Source organism: Aptenodytes patagonicus, chromosome 17 (genome assembly GCF_965638725.1).
Source record: "Aptenodytes patagonicus chromosome 17, bAptPat1.pri.cur, whole genome shotgun sequence".
Taxonomy (NCBI): Eukaryota; Metazoa; Chordata; class Aves; order Sphenisciformes; family Spheniscidae; genus Aptenodytes; species Aptenodytes patagonicus.
Window position 1 is genome coordinate 8,919,223 of NC_134965.1, and position 19,439 is coordinate 8,938,661.

The 19,439-nt window shown below is 45.0% G+C and overlaps 3 protein-coding genes and 1 long non-coding RNA gene across 4 annotated transcripts in view; 3 read left to right on the forward strand and 1 right to left on the reverse strand.

Annotated features, from left to right (window-relative positions):
* The window catches only part of PIGL (phosphatidylinositol glycan anchor biosynthesis class L), a 62,904-nt gene extending 60,471 nt beyond the window's left edge, over positions 1–2,433 (forward strand). Inside the window, exons 6-7 of the mRNA XM_076354431.1 lie at positions 271–404; positions 1,627–2,433. Of these exons, the coding sequence (XP_076210546.1) occupies positions 271–404; positions 1,627–1,725 (233 nt within the window). The 3' untranslated portion in view covers positions 1,726–2,433. The remainder of the gene's footprint in view (positions 1–270; positions 405–1,626) is intronic.
* Positions 2,434–3,338: 905 nt separating this feature from the next.
* CENPV (centromere protein V) lies at positions 3,339–6,734 on the reverse strand. Its single transcript, XM_076354432.1, has 5 exons — positions 6,484–6,734; positions 5,382–5,480; positions 4,477–4,546; positions 3,967–4,081; positions 3,339–3,612 (listed from the first exon to the last, which is right to left on the reverse strand). Exons 1-5 carry the CDS (start codon positions 6,732–6,734, stop codon positions 3,488–3,490), a joined length of 660 nt encoding a protein of 219 aa, XP_076210547.1. The 3' UTR covers positions 3,339–3,487.
* On the forward strand, positions 4,546–12,565 carry LOC143168218 (uncharacterized). The gene is made up of 3 exons (XR_012996670.1): positions 4,546–4,677; positions 9,657–9,825; positions 11,763–12,565. It is a non-coding gene; the product is annotated as an uncharacterized LOC143168218 (long non-coding RNA).
* Positions 12,566–13,986: 1,421 nt separating this feature from the next.
* Positions 13,987–16,256, forward strand: UBB (ubiquitin B). The gene is made up of 2 exons (XM_076354430.1): positions 13,987–14,093; positions 14,784–16,256. The coding sequence occupies exon 2, from the start codon at positions 14,790–14,792 to the stop codon at positions 15,933–15,935; it is 1,146 nt and encodes a 381-aa protein (XP_076210545.1). The 5' UTR covers positions 13,987–14,093; positions 14,784–14,789; the 3' UTR covers positions 15,936–16,256.
* The last annotated feature ends 3,183 nt before the right edge of the window (positions 16,257–19,439 follow it).

The window sequence follows — 19,439 nt, forward strand, 5'->3', positions numbered from 1 at the left end:
AAAAAACCCCAAACCCTCTGGTATTCTGAGCTAGCTTTGCTTTCCACAGACCACATACAGAACAAGAACCAGTACAAATGGTCATAGGCATGCACTGGGCACAAAGAGGTCCTGGTGGAAGCACGAGTAGAAGTCGCTCCCCTTTGGCACAAAAAAGATCCCCGTGGCCAGCAGTACGGGGGAGCCTGCAAAGACCTGCTGAGCCTGGAGAGATGGGCACCTTACAAGAATACTCTTGTTTTGAAATATTTATCCTCTTTCTCTGTCTAGGGTGCCGTGTGCTCCTGCTTGAATCAGTGAATCTCTTCCGGAAGTACATCTCCGTGCTGGATGTACCCGTTTCCTGCCTCCTGCCCACAGATGCACTCTTCATACTCACAGAGGAGGAGACTGAACAAGCCAGGGTGAGATGCGTGGTACCTGCTTAACCTGTTTGAACAGCTCATCATCATTCTGAAGACTCTAGTCAGAAGTGTCATATTCACAGAGAACTCCATAAATAATTATATACGTGGATTATAAATGTCACTGATGAACGATCTTCAGTGATTTGTAAAACATGAATGGACAAGACAGGTTGCTTCATGTGCTGTGTGGATAGCAGGACAGGGCTGAGCAGACTTGCAGCTCAGAGATCTTCAGTAGTCACAGTGCACTGAGTTTTACACTGTGTCCAGGATGTAGGATGTATTTCAAAGGAGTCTGGATCCAACATAATATTCTGAACATGTGAGTGGCCTGTCAAAGAATGGCATGACTGCATGCCAGGAAAACCATCCTTGGATCATAGCTCTAACTAAAGACGGATACAGCTTGTGAACTTGTGGCTCTTTACGAGTTCCCTTCTCTACTGTGTATTTTTTTAATTATTTTGCTGCATAAGATCTCACACATTTAGTCCACAGTTCCCTGTATCAGAGTCTGATTAGCTCCCCTTCCACAGGATGTAAATATTTGCCCAGCAAACAGTCCTGTTAATCCACAAATGATATACACAGAACTTTCCTGCTTTTGAGGCTGCGATAGAGTTACGTATGGAAACTGCTCTGATAAAGGTGGCATTATTCTCTTGTGTTTTGTGTTTCTGAAATCTGACCTTTCTAAGCTGGTGCACCATAAATATATATAAATATTTAAATATATAAAAATATATTTAGATATATAAAATATATAAATATTTAAATATATGAATGTAACTATGAAGTTAAGTTTCAGCTGGCAATACATGATCGGAAGCAGCATGCGAAGTGTTCTCAGATGCACACCTCTCAGGTTTCTGCTTCCCCAGCATGTGAACACCCAGGCGTGAGATCACATAGTGAGGAGGAACTATACGTGACAAAGAAGCTGTCACAGCACCAATCTGCAGCTGATAATGCCCTTTCTAGCAGGACCCCTCTGAACATTAGGCAGCCCAACAGCAGCCACACAGGGGCAGACAGGCCTCTCCCTGCCCTTTGGCCCCATAGAGCAGGCAGCCTTCTACCTCTCACTGCTTCTTCCCTGCTCACTGAAAACAGGCTGTCCTATAAATGGGCAGTGAACCTCACAGGAGGCCTAGGAAACTGCGCTCACATTAGGTCTGGAAGGTTCTTGTAATGCTTTCTCAACTATTTTTCCTCCTAGAGAGCCATGCGGTGTCATCGCAGCCAGCTCCTCTGGTTTCGCCACATCTATATGCTTTTCTCACGTTATATGATGATCAATTCACTCCGCCTTCTGTAAAAGAAACGCCGCTCACAAATTCAGGAGTAAAAGAATGAGCAAAAAAAAGACCGTGTCAGGCCAAGGACTAAAGAAAACTCACCTGTTACATGCTCAAGAGGACAGGATTCTCTTTGTGTAGCATTCTTTCAGACTACAAAAAACAGGCTGTATGAACTTGCTTCTGAATATCTTGTTGCCTGATACATTAAGATGAATAGGGTTTAACAACTACTCTATCTTCTCACTGTAGAAGCTTAAATAGGATAAGAAATTTGGATTAACCTAATTAGGAGTAAAATGCAGGAGTATTCTGCATTGGAGAAGATATGGCACAAACTATTTTTTCCCAAGAGGATATAGCTGTGAGGACTGCTTGGCAACTATCTCTTGGTGCTTTTGTAAAATCCAAGTATCAGGAGTGACTTTTCAAAGATCACGCTATCACCACAGATAAAACCAGAACCACAAGACCTGTCTTAATTCAGTCAGAACTTTAAAAAGCCAAAGCTTATGAATAAAACATCAGAAATCATACAAATTTCTCTAATTGCACTGATCTTTGCTGCTACTGCTGCTTCTTTCATACACATTGTGTTGCAGGCTCCACCTTCGCGGAGTCCCCCTCATGAAACATGAGCATTTCTTCTTGCTTCAGAACATGGCACTCGAGATCAACTCACAAGAGTCTCAACAGGACGCAAGAATGAAGTGCAAGAGACCCAGACTGTAACTAGGTCTTTTATAGAACACATGCGGAGATAAAAATTGCAAGAGATGTTTTAAAAGCTGCTCCACTTATATAAATGACAAGTGCAAGAGTTAAAAGATCCTCTCCCTTTATGTTTAAAGGTAAGTGAAGCAGCTTTCAGTGGTTTCATTTCTTAGTCTATACAGAGATTTTACTAGTGATTTGGGTTTCTGTGGGGTCACGGGGGAGCAAAGTCAGTAATACCCAACATTTCTGTAGGCCTTTGCACTCATTAATGTGGGCTCACATCTGCAGGAGGCGTCTTTCCTGGATCTACACAGCTAGTCACTGCATAATCGAGATCAGAGCCCAAATTGTCTGATCTGTTGCTGTGAGCACATCCTCCTCCTGAAGACAACAAATGAGGTCCTGGTTGTACTGAAGTACGTGCCCATTGTTCTAAGAGTATGACAGTGTTGAACTCTGTTCCCTGGCCATGAGTCAGTGCCTAAGCCTATGCCTACTCAGCCTTAAGTAAGTCCAGGCTTAAGCACAACAGTACTTAATCACATAACTTCAGTGGCCCCTCTCTTGCGTACAGTTAAGCACCTGTGTAAATGCTTTACTGAACTTAAGCCTGATAAGCTCTTTCAAATCCCCTTTAACTCTAAATCCATGGTCAATTCACTGAAGTCAATGGAAAAAAAACAGTGTTAAGTTAGTAGTATGTCCTAAGCAAGAGATTATCTTATATAGGGCATTTTTATAAGCCAGACTTGAAACACAGGAAATATCCATACAAGCAAAGATTAGATTTTTTTTTGTACTTTGCTCTGTTTATTGTGATTTAAACTTTAGCAAAGTACCAAAGGGCAAAGTACCAAAATAGCAGCCCTGGGGTGGTTTATGGAACAGAGGTAGTCTGAAAATTGAAAGTCACAAATGAATGGGACAGGCAGCATAGAAAGATTTATTTACGAAACAGAGAACAGATAACAATAATGTAGAGATTGATTTTGCCAACCCTCACCCAGGAAAGCCCACACTACAGTTCCACGGCAGTGCTCCAGGTTCAGCTGCTGGAAGGGTATGTCAGGGTTTTGACATGTCTCTGATGGTCTTATGTTCCTTCACTGCCTTCTCCCATTCCTTGCCATTGATATCCTCTGTGACAATGGTCTGCACGGTGCCATCATCCAGGCAATGGGGAGCTATTCCTGAAGAAAGACAGAGTACACAGAAACCTGCTTTTCATAGCTAAAGTGTGGGAGATGCCTGCACCACTCTGTGGATGGGGCATCTCGGGGAATGGTAAATGCTCGGTCCAGCTATTGCTGTAAGGTCGAGGAGCCTAGATGAGAAACGTGTCAGAAGCCCAGAAGTCATGGGTAAGACTGTTTCTTACGGAGGAGCTACAGGTTCAGACTGCAGTTCCAGATGTTTAGCACTTTAGGAAGAAACTCTTAAGACACATGCTGCTCACTGCTGTCATGTTAGTAGCCAATGGAGTCTTTATCCAAGGTTTGCTTGGTGGTTAGCTTTGGTTACCACAGTTTACTCTTTCTACCTACCATAACCATCCGGATTAGAACGAGGAGTATAAAAGCTCTGTACACCACAGGTCTTGCAGAATGTGTGCTGGGCATGATGTGTGTTGAAGGTGTATGTTGTCAAATTATCAGCACCCTAAGCAAATGAAAAGCAATGTAAGTTTTCCACAAAAATAGATGTATTAATTACTTTCTATGGGCCTGTAGCTGAGAAATGTAAAATTAAAATACCACCTTCATGTCTTTACTTCAGATACAGAGTTCTGCATTCATGCTCCTTTTCTGAACCCCTGTGTTTTGTATATAAACGTGTCCATCCCAGTCAAGCCTAAGAACTGCAAGAGCTCTAACATCAGCTCACTAAGATGCACTAACACACCCACACCAGACTGCCTAAAATTCAGCCATTTCCCCCAACCAGCCATAGGCAAACTTAGGACAGAAAACTGGCTGCCACTTGCATCTTTGAGGATGACACTGGATTATACTGCTCGTGTTCATGGCCATGCTCTTACTGCATTCTTACTCTACCTTCAGCAGCTTGAAACGCGACGCTGGGACAATGAAGTGTCTGTTCTGTTTCTTTGTGCAAATGCTGCAACTGTAAAAGAAAAAGCAGACCTTTCTAGAAGCAGCGGACAAGTTATAGTACAGCAATCGGATCTAGCATGGACCTTTTGACAACAGAAATTCCACTGACAGCTAAAATGGCTCCTGGTTAGCATCACAGAGGTAAGCGGCAAAAGTGGACTCGTGGTATCAGTAGTGTTTGGCTAAGCACACCCATGGAACAGACTGACCCTACACCGGTACACCAGTAAGGTATTCTCCTACGCCAAACATTATATGCTATTTTTTCTTCACATATAAAACTCTCAACAGACGTAACAAGGACAAACTCTAGAGAAATCCATTTAATCTGTCAGACTAGACTTTGCCAATTTTGCCAACATTAATTACCTTGCAAACAAGAAAGTAAGATTCAGAAGTTTACCCACGAGCTAGAAGCAAACTAGTTGCAGGCGAAGGGGGATCACTATTGAAATCAGACACTGTTGTAGTTTGAAGCACATGTGGTCAGAGATGTAACGTTCACTTGAGAAGGCCAAGTTAAAAAAGGATTGATGTGCTTTGAGCACACTGCACTTAGAGGAAACAAAAAGCAGATGGCTGAGCACCTGTACTCATTAGATCTCTCCTGACACTTTCTGCATGAGCATGGATGTGAGACCTGAAGTCCTGCCCAAAGAAGGAGCGCCTGAAGTCACCAGCACTGATCCCATATTGAATCAGGACATAATTAGGGGTATACCCTATGGAAACAGCTCAGAGGATGTTCTGCAGTTGTGTAATCTTCTTTTAGCTCTAAGGTATGGATTGGAAAAGCATACGAGCTTTTATTCATCTGTGAGAATAGGGAACAAAAAAAAACTCACTTGCAGTTAAAAACATGCAGATCTGCTGAAGCCCAGACCTCAAAGCGGACGGCTCCGCAGTGACAGCCTCCTGTGTGTTTGACCAAACCTCTGTATTCACTGGAGAGAGAAACAACAGAGGGTTTGTGATCATACTTTTTTTTTTGGCCAAGAAAACAGTAAGTCTATATACTACATTATTCAATTCCGCTTTGAGCAATTGCAGAACACCGGAAAATGTATCCACTCAAATGTATTTTAATAAAAAGTACCAGAGTGAGATAGAGAATGGCTTTTGTCCTCTGCAGCAATTGCTTTTCTCATTTAATTAAAATGGTGAAAAGGAAAGAAAAGCAACAGCTCAAGTAAAGTACACTCCGCATGCAATACAAAACATATGCTCCCCTGCCACAGTCCAGGTCAAAATGCTGACCCAGGCTGCATCATTATCCGTGCACAACGGTACATAGAAATGAGTGGTATTACCACAAGACAACTGGGAATTGAATTTTCCCACAATTTTCCCACAACTGCTCCAGCACGACTAATATTCCTCCATTTAAAAGCTGGGAAAAGCAGAGATAAGTGGATTCTACATCATATTTGAAATGCATTTTATTTTGTATTGTAATTGCAGAGGAACTTCATCAGGGAATTTCCGAGCTTGTCCTTCTCCCTCTCCCCTAGGACACCTCCATAGCAACTAGGCAGAATCACCATGCTAGGTCAAACGCAAAATGCAAAGGAAAAACCTCTTCCTTTCAGATTTTCACTCCCACGGACAGTTACTGATTACAGTCCAGTGATGATGTGCTGTTCTCTGAAAAGAAAGAGCACAGGAAATGGGTGGAGATTTAGAAGCTGAGCTTCACAGATCCCGCACGGTGCCCCCAGGGGCATTTTTGACGGGAGAGCCCTAAAACACAGGAAGCTTTAGCATAAAAAGCCACTTTCTCCGTGGTGCGTGCAGACCCCCTCCCCTTCTCTGCAGCTCTCCAGAAGCCCGTGTTTACTGCTGTGCAAACGCTGCCAAGAGGACGATGATCTAACGGGGAAAGGAGCCGCCGGGCAGTGTGGCTCAGCCTGGGAGCTGCGGGAAGAGCCGCCCCGGCCCCGTACTCACTAGGCGTCCAGCAGCAGCCGCGCCGCCTCCTCGCAGCTCAGCCGATGCCGCTCCTGGAAGGCGGCCCAGCGCCCGCTCTGCGCCCCCAGATCGAAGGCTCCGGGACCGGGGGGCTGTGCCTGCGCCCCCGGCCCGGCGGCCGGTCCGCCCGCTTTCTTCCCTCGCCCCCGGCGGCTCCCGCCCGCGGGGGAGCCGGCGGCCGCGCTGCCCCGCCGGGACCGCCGCGCGCTGCCCGCCGTGGCTCGCCCCATGCGCCGCCGAGCGTGGCTGCGCCGCGCCCGCCAGGGGGCGCCGTAGTGTCGCGGCGCCGCGCAGCGGGGCCGGGGGTGTCCCGGCGGGCCCGGCCCGGGTCTCTCCGTTAACAGCGGGGCCGCAGAGGACGCTCCGCGGTCGGCGTCGGCCTCGGCCCCGTCTGCCAGCGGTAACGGGGGACGGCTGGGGGGTGGGGGGGGTGGGCAGCGTGGGCGAGCAAAACGGGAAATCACGGAACATTCACGCCCCACACTGTTAGCCGGTTTGCCCCAAAGGAAAGCAGGCTCGCCTCTTCCTTGTAAAATCCCTTGTAATGGTAGAAATGCCAGTTATCCACAAGCATTAGCATGAGGTTTTTCCTTTAATTATAAACATATGATGCCTCACGTATTCAAGGATGTCCAGGTGCTTTGCAGACCTGAGGTGCTATTAAAAGGATATTGTTTCACATCTCTGCTATGCACCCACCCTCATTTAGAAAAAGACTGCTGTTTAACAACACTGCAGTGTATCAGGATGCACCTTCGGAAGTGTATTTAGTCCTTCCCGAGGTTTCAAATCATTGTGGCAGCCTTGCAGAGAAATGGATTCTAACACGATTCCCACTAGACAACTTTTCACAAATTCTGTCACCAAAGTCTTAAAGTTAAAAAAGGAAAACAATCAAGATAGTACATACCTTTTTTTCAAAAAAAAAAAAAAAGCTCAGGAAAATGTGAAAGCACCCCTCTAGTGGTAAATATCTTAGAAAAGGTTATTCTTGGACATTTGAAAGAGAATGATGTTTCTCAAGTAAAACTATTCACTGCAGGGGAGAAGTACAAAACTTGTAGGTGTCCACGTCACATTTGGAGAAAAAAAAATCACTCCAAGGATGAATCTTTATGCCCAGTGTTGCAGGACTGGAAATTTATTTTGTTTGAGTTATAATAAAGAATTTGTATTTTCAACTGGACTTAATGTCTTGCTCTTCTCAAGAAGGGGAACAGGGAAAGATGTAAACAAGTGAGCTGGCAGTCTGTTGTGGGGTAGAAGAGGCACCAAAGGGTCATGTCTCAGCCAGGAATATAGCAAAGCAACTGGACAATGATGAAACAGCTATCAGCACTCTCTGGTCTGGAAAACGGCGTTAAAAACATGAGACTACAGTGTGTAGGCTGCCTCCTGAGATGGCACATACCAGGACTCGCGTAACAATCCTGTGGCTCAGCACCTCTCTTCTCTGATGATAGGAAAGGGTACTGAGTTACAATTTCCTGTTATTCCTCATGTGAACCTCTGTACTGGTTACTCATCCTAATGGAACCATTTTAATACACTGTATGTGACAAATTCTGGCCCATGCCAGCATGTTCATCTGTAGCTCCTGATCTGAGCCACTCCCAGACCTTTAGTCACACTAGATTTCATGTTAGTCACCTTATATTTTGGGAGGAAAAGTCACTGAGGTGAAACAGGAGACCATGAACTGAAACTGAGCCTGTGCAGTTTGCCGCATGGATTCATTTGCCTTCAGTGCGGGGTACGGCCAGCAGCAGTTGCAGGTTTCAGCCTACATGGTCTGTCCTTTTCTAAAAACAGTTAACTGCACTAAACTGAAAGCCAGAACATATTTTAGGAGCTTGTTAGCGAGCAGTTCACACAAATGACCTCCTCGCTGCAAGACAGGAGACACTAGCACTTGTACACTCTCAAAAAGCAGTTCCAGTGAGAAAACTGGAGTGAGTATGCAGTCCGTGTGGTATCTGCAAATCTATCACTTCTGTGTCCCTCCACCATTAGTGCAGCATACTTTAAACGTAGGAGGTGTTTGGAGAAGCTAAATTCTGTTCCCCTATGACGTTTCAGGATAAAGAACTGGAAGACAAAAATGGAAGAACAAAATGCAGCTTTGTTTCAGAAGGCTATAGTAAAGAAATTCTTCCTCTTTTTTCCTTTGTTTCATATTTTATGACAAAGGACTCCTAAAGCTCAAAACCGGGTCTCACATAAATAATCAATTCAAGAGTTTTATAGTGGATCTCTGGCTGATGATAAATTTCACTGCTATTCTGATTTGCAAGCCCTAAATTTCAGTGGTTGCATACTGTATTGTCAGTGTATCTGGGCGGCAGGCATTTCCCAGTGCCCAAAGAGTTAACAGCTTTCACTGGTACAGTACTTCCAAATCTGATGCAGTGTTTGCCAAACTTTAGTGGAAGCCAATAGCTTGATGAAGAATGCTTTTGCTCTTAAGCTTCCGTGACAAAATGAAGGAAGAATTATTCAGAAAGACGATGGGATGGACAAGAGGAAAAGTCCAGTAAATCACTGTTAGTTCTCTTTAGAGATAGAGATGTCTTGTGATATTCGAAGTTCAACAGCTGACGTGTTTTAATGTTAAAGTACAAAGGTGTTTTTCTGTGCCATCTCAGCTCTGCTTGCATAACAATGACTCAGCTCTGCAGACCTGGCTTGCAGCCCGCATTGAGATTCTGTCTGTAAGGGCATTTTCATCGCAAAAGCAGCACTGAAAGCAGCTACATGTTTGTGCGTTAAAGAGAATTAGGAACTGTGGATGCTTTTCATCTAATAAACAGGGAGCTAGAAGTAGTGTAATAGCTAACACCACACTTAAAAGAATTGAGGTAGTTAAAACTGCATAGTTTGTCCAGGGGAGAAAAACGTCAGTGCTTGCATTTTAGTGTTACTTATTGTGGAGAGGGAGGCATTCTGGACATTCTCCTCACCATCAAGGGATCCAAGCTGGATCTGAAGGCAAAATACAGGAGCTATCACCTCTGGGCCACTGGACAAAGGCTGTTCAGAATGGCCTTGACAGTATTTGTTTTTGTTCACTGTTAGAGAGGTTCTATTGAAACATATTAATAATGATTAACAGCGTTTTAGGACTTATTTCTTCCATCTTTCCATTTTTCAAGGTGCTGCTTTGCTATCCTGCTGAAAAAACCTCACCCCAGAAACCACATGCTAAATCGGCTGAGACGCAGCAGAGAGAACGTGAACAAAGAGAGCTCCTTCACTGCAGTGCAGCTTGGATCAGATCCAAAAGACTCACAGGCAGGAGGCAGACTGAAAAGATGCAGACAAGTAATTTTTAGAATAGACCTAGTTATTAATTGTTGCTTTCACTGGCATAACATGCAGGCACAAACCTGTCATTTTAGGCCGATGGCGTCTTTATAAAATGCCCTTTAGAAGTCTCCTTACATCAGAAGCATAGTGAATTGCCACGTTCCTCTGGGTCATTTAGACCTGCAGAGAAAGACGTGCCCAAGCCTGTTTATTGTGGCAGCACAGATCGTAAAGCTGTATCCCATGTGTCCTGCCAAGTCAAAATATGCTTTAAACAAACAGGGAGACAGATGAGTATTGCTCATTTTCCCCTTTTTACTACAAATCTGGATATCTATTTCTTTTTCTTAAGCTTTCAGCTCCTGAAGTTGGTAGCTTACTAAAAACTTTGTTTATTTAAGGTATTTTTAGCATAAGGCTTAAAAAACAAAACTCAGATAGTTGTCTTTTTTTGGTAATCTCATAATATTACAGTCAATCTCATAGTACTTTGAATTGTGACTTGCTATTTTTGTAACCCTTGAGCTTGGCAGTACAAGGACAAGCAGCAAGATGCCATAGCTCTATTTGTTTTGTGGCTGGAACTTCAGCAAAGACTAGGCCTTATTGCAGTGTTACAGGTTTGGGGAGAATATATTTATCTCCACAACTGTAAATAGATAAATATAATTATCCTGTGTCATACACAGGGAGAGAGACCTTAGGTAGGAATGAGTAATATTGTGAGATAGGAATATACATTGTTTTTTTCCCAGTGGCAAGTAGCCCTATTTTTCTCTGAACAAAGGAACAGTGCTGAACTTGCTACACAAACTCAAATCGGCTGGCTGGCTGGCTGTCCCAAGTTAAACCCTTGTAACTAAAGATAAACAGATTGCTTCATTTGACATTGCTCATGTAGAAATGATATGCTGTTGCTAGGACATTCGTGTACATAAAAAACAGACCCAGCTTGTGTTCTAGAATGTACAGATTCGTTGGAAACATTTCTTTGTCCCCAGATTCTTCTCTTCTGAAAGTAGGTTGCTTTGTACTACTTCCCAATGACCTACTTTTGAAACCACTTGGAAGGAAATACGTGTTCCCAACTGCAGCCCTGGCAAAGGCTGGAACCACCTGTGCAGTCAGGCAGTCACAAGACACAGATTTCTGCTTTTTCAGCTTTGCATTTATTTATATACAGTTCACAGTCAGCTGCTTGATGATTCTTAATTCACCAAGAGCTACTGGAGGAAGAGTGGCATGTATGTTAAATACATACGCTTTGTACAACCACAACAGTTACTAGACCATTTAAGAATAAACAGTTCTCCTTTGTCTGTATCAAATTCAGGCAGTAAAGTATTTTCTAAAGAAATTCTGAGGTAAAGCTGAAATTCAGTAAAATGAAGTCACAAGGCCATCACCTCCAGCTTAGGAGATTGTTCTGTACACATAATGTGTGAAAATGAGGCAGAATCTGGCCCACGATATATAAACACTGCATTCTGACTTTAAAAAGAAGCACCTTTCAACTTGATAATAATTATCATTGAAGTAGTATAAAGAATCTATGCAGATACAAAGTGTGTAACATTCAGGGCACAAGTTTACCCCACAGAAAAAGCCAAGGGACAGAAAAAGAGGTACTTAAGAAGCTCTCTGTGTTCAGCCCCCCCCCCAAAAACAAAAGAGATGGTCTCTGTACAGGCATGTAGATGGCTATCGCAGATTAATGGTTAGGAGAATTAAATGAATCCAATCAATGGAGGCTGCAAAATGCTAATGGTGGCCTGTGTAGAATACCTTGCCCGCAGGCTATGTAGATTAGTTTAATTCTGCTAAGGCCTGGAGTTGTGTGCACAAAGCCTAACTCTTTTGTTTATCTCTTTTTACAGAGGGATAACTGAGGGAAATAATGAGGCTTTTTGCATGGAATTGATGAATTTAATCCATAATTGTTTTTAAAATAGAGTCTGCATTCAATGTCAGCATGTTGCTGCCTGTGCTTGCTTTGGGTAACGTCATTTCCCTGAAGAATGAATTTTTCAGGAGCCATTATTAACAAGGTATTTAAAGAACTACCCATGGTAGACTCATCTTGTTGGGACTTTAGTCTGATCTGTTGATTTGAATACTTAAACAGAAGCTGAACAACAACAGTGAAAGCAGATTAGTCATAGGATTTAGCCATACTTAGAAAAAAACAAGGGAGGGCTCCTGTGTTTTCTGGTTTACACAGAAGGAAAAAAAAATGACAGAAATTTCTCCTTCTCCATCTAGAGGGACATTAAAAAACAAAGACACGCACACTAAAATCCTTAATACAAGTCTGATGTGCTCAGACACAGGCCAATCTTTAGATTAGTCTGTGGTTAATCTCCAGCTTAACAGATGTGGCCTTTCACATTTGTAAATACTAGTTACTCGTGGCCTTCCTCTCAGGACTCCATGATATTGTTTGGCTGGGGGACACAGTTCCTGGAGCAGTGCCTGGGATATACAGCATACACAGGCCAGCCTTGGAGCAAACATTTAGTCACCTTGGCACCATGCAAACAAAATGAACCTATTGGAAACACTGAGCAAAACTGGCAGCGTAAAGAAAACAAATGTGATGTTGCCTAAATCTGCCTTTTCTCCTAAATTTATGTAGCTGAATAACATTTCCAAGGCTGGTTACTGCCATGGCGCTGACTCTGAACTTTCCAGTTACCATTTTCCTCTCTTCCTGTTTCTACATTGTGAATAAGTATTGTTGGGATGATTTATTTCCTTTTTACTGTAAACAAGGAGGTGCTAGCAGACACAAGCCCTGTTAGGAGAAAGGAAAGGAAATGGGTTTTGTTGTTGTTAGGGTTTTTTGGTGGTCTTGTTGTCTTTTTTTTTTTTTAGGGGGGAAATAGAGCAGCTCTGTACTGAATCCTGCCGTTCACGTGCGTGCTTGTGCTTTGTGAGTGGAGGATTTAACAGCAAGTTCATCTGGCTTCACTGAAGGAGCTAGCAGCAGATAAAACACTACCATGTAAAAACCTTTCCGGATTTTGTGTACTCCAGCTATAGTATGGTATGAGTTAAGGGCTGGCCTGAAAGGTATAATGAAGCTTAATTAACACAAAGCACATTTCCACATATTCCGTTCACAGAAGTTGCTCCATAACCTGATCACAGCTTCCTGTTCTGAAGGCAAGTAAACAGCCATTTGAATTTCAAATGTCAGCATTTCATCACAGGGGTTGTTTTGCAACCTCACTAAATTAAAGAATTAAGTTGTCAGCCGGCTGAAATTGGTTCAAAGGGCTGCTCAGGAAATGGGCTGCATGACGAGGGACACACTCAGCCTGTAGCAACCGTGACGCACCAGCAGTCACCAACACTTGCTAAATTTCTGAATAACATCTTTTTCCAGCTTTGCTAACTGCCTTCTGCTCTTCCCAGCTTTTCCTCGCAGCCACAGACGACAGGACTAGCCCTACGGCCTATTCCAGGCTCTGCCATAAATGCTTCCACGCCACCCCAGGGAAGGGGGTCAGTCAGATGCGCTGTTATCTCTGTGGGTCAACAAAAAGCTGGCACCAAGGGTAACCCCGCTTTCTTCGGGGCACTTTTCCCCCCAACCCGCGCCCGGCTCGTCCCTAAGCATTGCCTGGGGCTGAGACAGGGGCTAAAACAAGCGCCCCATCTCCGCGGGGCCCCGGGCGCTTCCCCCTCCTCAGCCCCCTCCCGCCGGCCAGTGCAGCAGCACCAGCCCGCATGCGCGCAGCTGCCTCTTCGCCGAAATCTGCCTCCGCAAGGCGGCTCCCCCCTAGCAACAGCGCTGACCTCACCGCGCGCCAATCAGCGCCGAGCAGCACGCGAATCTTCCAGAGCTTTCCTTAGAGCCGCGCCCTCCTCGCCCTCTCTAGCTTCCCCCCGGATCAACCAATCAACACCCGCTCTTCTTACTGCTGCACCAACCAATGCCGAACTTCTCGGTGTTTCCACGAACCGCTTCACCGGTCCTTCAGATCCATCCGCGCCCTCAGAAATTTCCAGATTTTTAAGGGTCTGAGGTCCCACACTGAGACTCCAGGACCCCTTTGCCCCCGGGAGAGAGATTGGAGAGGGAGAAAGGCGAGTATTTTTCATAGCAGCGGTCTTTTACTCGGGACTACTTTGGGAAGCGGATGGACATGTCATTTTACGGGGGCGGGGCCTGTGTGCACGGAACCGCATAAATGCGGGTGGGTCTGCGTCATGCAGCAGATTACGGCTGCCGTGGAACAGAGGGCGACTGTTGACGAGTGACGTTCAGGGCCGGAGACGTGAGTCGAGCGGTGGGAGAGGGTTTGGGGTTTTTTTGGGGGGTGGGGTTGGAAGGGAAAGAGCGGGACGATTTTTCTGAGCAGGAAGGTATAAGGTGTGGGGTGGGTGCTGGTCGGACGGTATTTTTTGGTAGGGGTGGGAGGGCAAGGGACTGTGCAGAGTCTTGTCACTCTGAACTATGTCGCTGAGAATGGCGGCGGGGTGTGTGTGTGTGTGTATAAAACGGCTTGTATGCGAGGAGGAGGCAGCATTACAGTGAAAATGGCGGAGGCTGTGCTTGTCTTCCCCGGAAGCAGGTTGCTGAGTCACTGCCGCGGGGGGAGCAGCGCAGCGCCGCTGTCGCGATTCGCCACCGTGAGGTTCTGCGGGAGGCTGCGGTGGTGCGTCCCACTGCCGCATTGCTGCAGTGGGGGGGGGGGGGGGAAGGGGGGGCGTCTAGAAGAGACTGATGAGAGGCAATGTAAGGAATCTGTTACGGGAACATAGCTACCCAGTCTTAAAGAGGTTTAATTAGTCAAGAGTAAAGTGTTGCAGAATGATTGTAGGAAACGTTAATAAAACCTGCAAAACAAAAATCCCAACTGGTATTTATACAGTGTGAAATAGCAATAGTAGTCCTGCTAATCGGAAATCATTAAGGACTGTGCTTTACTAAGTAGCTAAAGCTGAACCTTCTGTATGTTTTGCAGTTCAACATGCAGATCTTTGTGAAGACCCTGACTGGCAAGACCATCACCCTCGAGGTTGAGCCTAGTGACACCATTGAGAATGTGAAGGCCAAGATCCAAGACAAGGAAGGCATTCCCCCTGATCAGCAGAGGCTGATCTTTGCTGGCAAGCAGCTGGAAGACGGGCGCACCCTGTCTGACTACAACATCCAGAAGGAGTCCACCCTGCATCTTGTGCTGCGCCTGAGGGGTGGCATGCAGATCTTTGTGAAGACCCTGACTGGCAAGACCATCACCCTTGAGGTTGAGCCCAGTGACACCATTGAGAATGTGAAGGCCAAGATCCAAGACAAGGAAGGCATTCCCCCTGATCAGCAGAGGCTGATCTTTGCTGGCAAGCAGCTGGAAGATGGACGCACCCTGTCTGATTACAACATCCAGAAGGAGTCCACCCTGCATCTTGTGCTGCGCCTGAGAGGTGGCATGCAGATCTTTGTGAAGACCCTGACTGGCAAGACCATCACCCTCGAGGTTGAGCCCAGTGACACCATTGAGAATGTGAAGGCCAAGATCCAGGACAAGGAAGGCATTCCCCCTGATCAGCAGAGGCTGATCTTTGCTGGCAAGCAGCTGGAAGATGGGCGCACCCTGTCTGACTACAACATCCAGAAGGAGTCCACCCTGCATCTTGTGCTGCGCCTGAGGGGTGGCATGCAGATCTTTGTGAAGACCCTGACTGGCAAGACCATCACCCTCGAGGTTGAGCCCAGTGACACCATTGAGAATGTGAAGGCCAAGATCCAGGACAAGGAAGGCATTCCCCCTGATCAGCAGAGGCTGATCTTTGCTGGCAAGCAGCTGGAAGATGGACGCACCCTGTCTGACTACAACATCCAGAAGGAGTCCACCCTGCATCTTGTGCTGCGCCTGAGAGGTGGCATGCAGATCTTTGTGAAGACCCTGACTGGCAAGACCATCACCCTCGAGGTTGAGCCCAGTGACACCATTGAGAATGTGAAGGCCAAGATCCAGGACAAGGAAGGCATTCCCCCTGATCAGCAGAGGCTGATCTTTGCTGGCAAGCAGCTGGAAGACGGGCGCACCCTGTCTGACTACAACATCCAGAAGGAGTCCACCCTGCATCTTGTGCTGCGCCTGAGAGGTGGCTGTTAAGTTATTGTGCATCTTGCTTGACAGCAAGATTGCCAATAGCACTTGTGTTTGCACTGTAGTTCTTTAATGTCTTAATATTAAGTTAAATGCAAGGTTTATGCAAGCTTAAGTAACTGCTGAACAACTGTCTGAAATGCTAATAAAGTTTTCTGTTGCACATTACAATTTGTAGTCTGTCTCAGTTCAAGCTAGTAAAACTGGTGTATTTAAGTGACATGCTTACTTCGGCTTTGTTCCTTGGCAGTTTAAGCCTCTTTGCATGTATAATGAGGACCTTGTGGATGAAACGGATCTGGATTAAAGTCTTAATTTAAGCACTAATACCATGTTACTTTTTCTTCCTAGAGTTTAACACAACTTTTATTTCCAGGAAGGGTAATATCTTCTGCTAAAGACCCCAGAATGCTGGAAACCAAATAAAGGTGGTAGGACTGTCAGTGGGGTGGGTTTTGCTGCAATTTGTAAACTTGTAGTGTCTTTAAATTGACTCTACCAGCCTTGAGAGGAGTGTGGACAGTTTCATTGCATAGCACTGCCATGAAGTGACTTGAGCCTCAGTATGCTCTGGGGGGGGGCTATGTGAGCAAATGTGAGTAGTTCTGTATTTTTTTTTTGAGTGGGAAAACTACTGTTTCTTCCAGTGGCAGCCTGTTCAAAGTAAATTTTACAAAGGTGGATGTGGGGTTTTTTCTCTGGCTGAACTACAGGAACACATCATCTGGAGAAGGACTAATTGCAGGGGTAATTACTGCTGGTGTGGGGGCTGTCTTAATACATTGGCTCTAGTGAAAATTAAATACTGAATAGCAATATGTGATGGAGCAGTATAGCAATTTCCTGGTTTAAGTAAAAGTTTTACACAGTCATTTAATGGCAAAAGCTAGGGAGTTTCCACTAAAGTCTGGGTTGTCTTTTTTTTTTTATGGGGTGGGTTAAGGAAACTTGCCCAAACAGGCGTTGGGAGGCTTACAGTGGGGGTTAGAAGGGTTTGGTTCAACTGTGTAGTGATGGGTCTTAAAAGGTGGATGTAATCATCCATATGCCCTTTCACAGAAACCTAACGGGTTGTAAGGATCGTAGCTGTCAATGTCTTCATCTGTTGAATTTTGACAGCTGCTTAACTTGAAATGGGAGTCTTGGCATCCATATGCTGTATGCACAGTGCATGCACATATGCTCGTGCACTTCACTTTTTACTGATAATCCTGTCTTACGCACCACCTTGACTTTTTTTTTGACCACTGTAGTGTTGCTGTGAAAGTTTGTTCCTCTTGAGTTTCAGCTTTCAATTTATCATTACCAAGTGTGGTAAGTAATGCACTTGTATTAGCAGTGCATTCTTAGCATGGATTGGCATGCAATCATGGCCAAAGTGTTGCACTACTGTTTTCATAGAAAACTGCACACTGTAGCTAAGTTCAGTGTGGTTTTCATGGTTACAACCATGAAGGTTTCTTTTTTTTTCTTCCAGCAGCAGGGCTTGCTTCCCTGTCTACTATACATAGCTGTGCTAGCAGAAATATAAAGTTTGGTGAACGATTGCTGTTTCTACCATAAGATACTTTCCTGAGATTACTCAGGGTTTCCTGCAATTGCTGCTTTTGCCTTTCCTTGATTTTTGCAGTTTAGCCACTTAGCCAGGTTTTGCTTTTTCCAGTTTAGCCTCCTAGGCTGGTTGCCCCAAGAGGTTGTAGAGACTCCTTCCTTGGAGATACTCAAAAGCCATCTGGACGTGCTTCTGGGTGACCAGCTCTAGGTGGCCCTGGTTGAGTAGGAGGGCTGGATGAGATGACCTCCAGAGGTCCCTCCCAACCTCAACCATTCTCTGATTCTGTCACTTCTGACTGGGTGTCTCACCGCCTGCTGTCTGCTCAGTAGCGTATAAACTCCCCGTGCAATTCATAGTAGTCCAGAGGAGATATGGCACTGAATAACTACATTCCTTAATTCTGCTGCTGATTTGCTCCATGGTAAAACCAGCTGCTTTATCTTCCCTGGCTCATGATTGAGAGATGTCCTTTCTCAAGTTCTGCTAATAATTAAGTTATGCTGCATGGTAACAGTTACAGACACTGGTCAGATAATGCAGGCTGCAGGTGCAGTTTGCTTTGGTTTAGATACAAGGCTGTAAATGGCAGGTAGCCTTTCTCCAGAGTCAGTTACTGAATGAGAACTGTTGCAGAAGCGTTGCTCAAATATGGTGTGGAACTCAGATGTTAGGCTGGCTTTGTGCAGAGCTATCTTTGGGGTTTGGTCTGCCCTGCAAGAGCAGGGACCCTGGGCACGTGAGGTGTAGCTGTCTGAGTGGGTCTGCACCAGCTTCCCGGTGTGTGCTCGCTCTAGCTTTATTCAGCCCAAGCCAAACCTATGTTGAACCATTGCCTCTGCTGGTACTTCTGGTGGTCCTGTTTGTGGATGGTTCGTAAGCGGAGCCATGCATGGAGCCTGCTTCAGCCTGGTGTTGCACCTGAGGTAATAAGGAGTGGGAAGAGGGGGGGAATGTTCAGGCATTTTGTGACTCTGGGGAGCAGCTCAGGCCTGGTTTAGGCAGCCTGAGCCGATTGTGTGAAATTGAATGTGTCCGTGTGCTGTTTTCCGCAGCGCTGTGGGAAGATTTCCTTAGGTGAGGCTTGTGTTGAAAATCAACTGACTTACTAGAAATGGCACAGAACATATCCTGAAAGCCAAAGTACAAGGAGTGAAACCCCCAGATGCTGTCGTGTTGCAGCACTACCCCGGGCGACGTGCGGAGCTGGACTCTCAGATGGCTCACTGCGAGGACGCTGGGGTGCTTGCGCTGGACTTCTGCTTCTCTGGTAGGAGCTGTGTTATCGAGGCTTCTGATCCCCCAGCTAAGGGAGAGGTGGCAGTCACTAGCTGGAAGAGATGATTGCAAGGGATTTCTTCATTAATAAAGAGAAATCTTTGCAGTTTACCTAAAATGATGTGAATTAGGGAAATGTATATAAATTACAAGGAAATGTAAATACGAGTTTGCATAACATGCATTGTTTATACTGAAGAAGTTATGAACAAAAGACAAAGTAAGAGGTATCAGGCAATATGAATGATGGATGTTGTTGAGGTACAACATTTGTTTTCTTTACAATGTAGTGGTAACTCGATTCAATCTGCTTAGAGCCAACTTCATAACTAAAATAAGAATTTAATAGGCTTTAGCCACAATCTATATGCTATTAAAATGGAATAATCCTAATGGTCCCGTATAGACAACAGATTCTGATATCTTTTAATCCTGCTGCAACCTGAGCTTTGTTTTTTCTTATAGCTTCAATTAATGTCTAGTTTCTTCTCTCTTTAAAAAAAATGAAAATTCCAAGATTTCAGGGTTTTTGTCTTTTGTGCTTTTAAAAAAAAATACTTCTATCTGTTTTAAGACGACAAATGAGATAACCCTGTTACACTGGGTTTTGGATATGTTCAGTGTTTTGCTGTGGTAGCAACTGCCCCAAAACAAAATCATATAGGGAAAGTGAGAGTTGA

Bases quoted from the DNA above. Each gene is read 5' to 3' on its own strand.
- CENPV (XM_076354432.1), bottom strand. From the start codon at position 6,734: ATGGGGCGAGCCACGGCGGGCAGCGCGCGGCGGTCCCGGCGGGGCAGC. The intron at 5,481-6,483 runs GTGAGTACGGGG...TTCTCTCTCCAG, and splicing joins CGGCTGCTGCTGGACGCCTA to TGAATACAGAGGTTTGGTCA. The intron at 3,613-3,966 runs GTAGGTAGAAAG...GTCTTTCTTCAG, and splicing joins TTCTAATCCGGATGGTTATG to GAATAGCTCCCCATTGCCTG.
- UBB (XM_076354430.1), top strand. From the start codon at position 14,790: ATGCAGATCTTTGTGAAGACCCTGACTGGCAAGACCATCACCCTCGAG.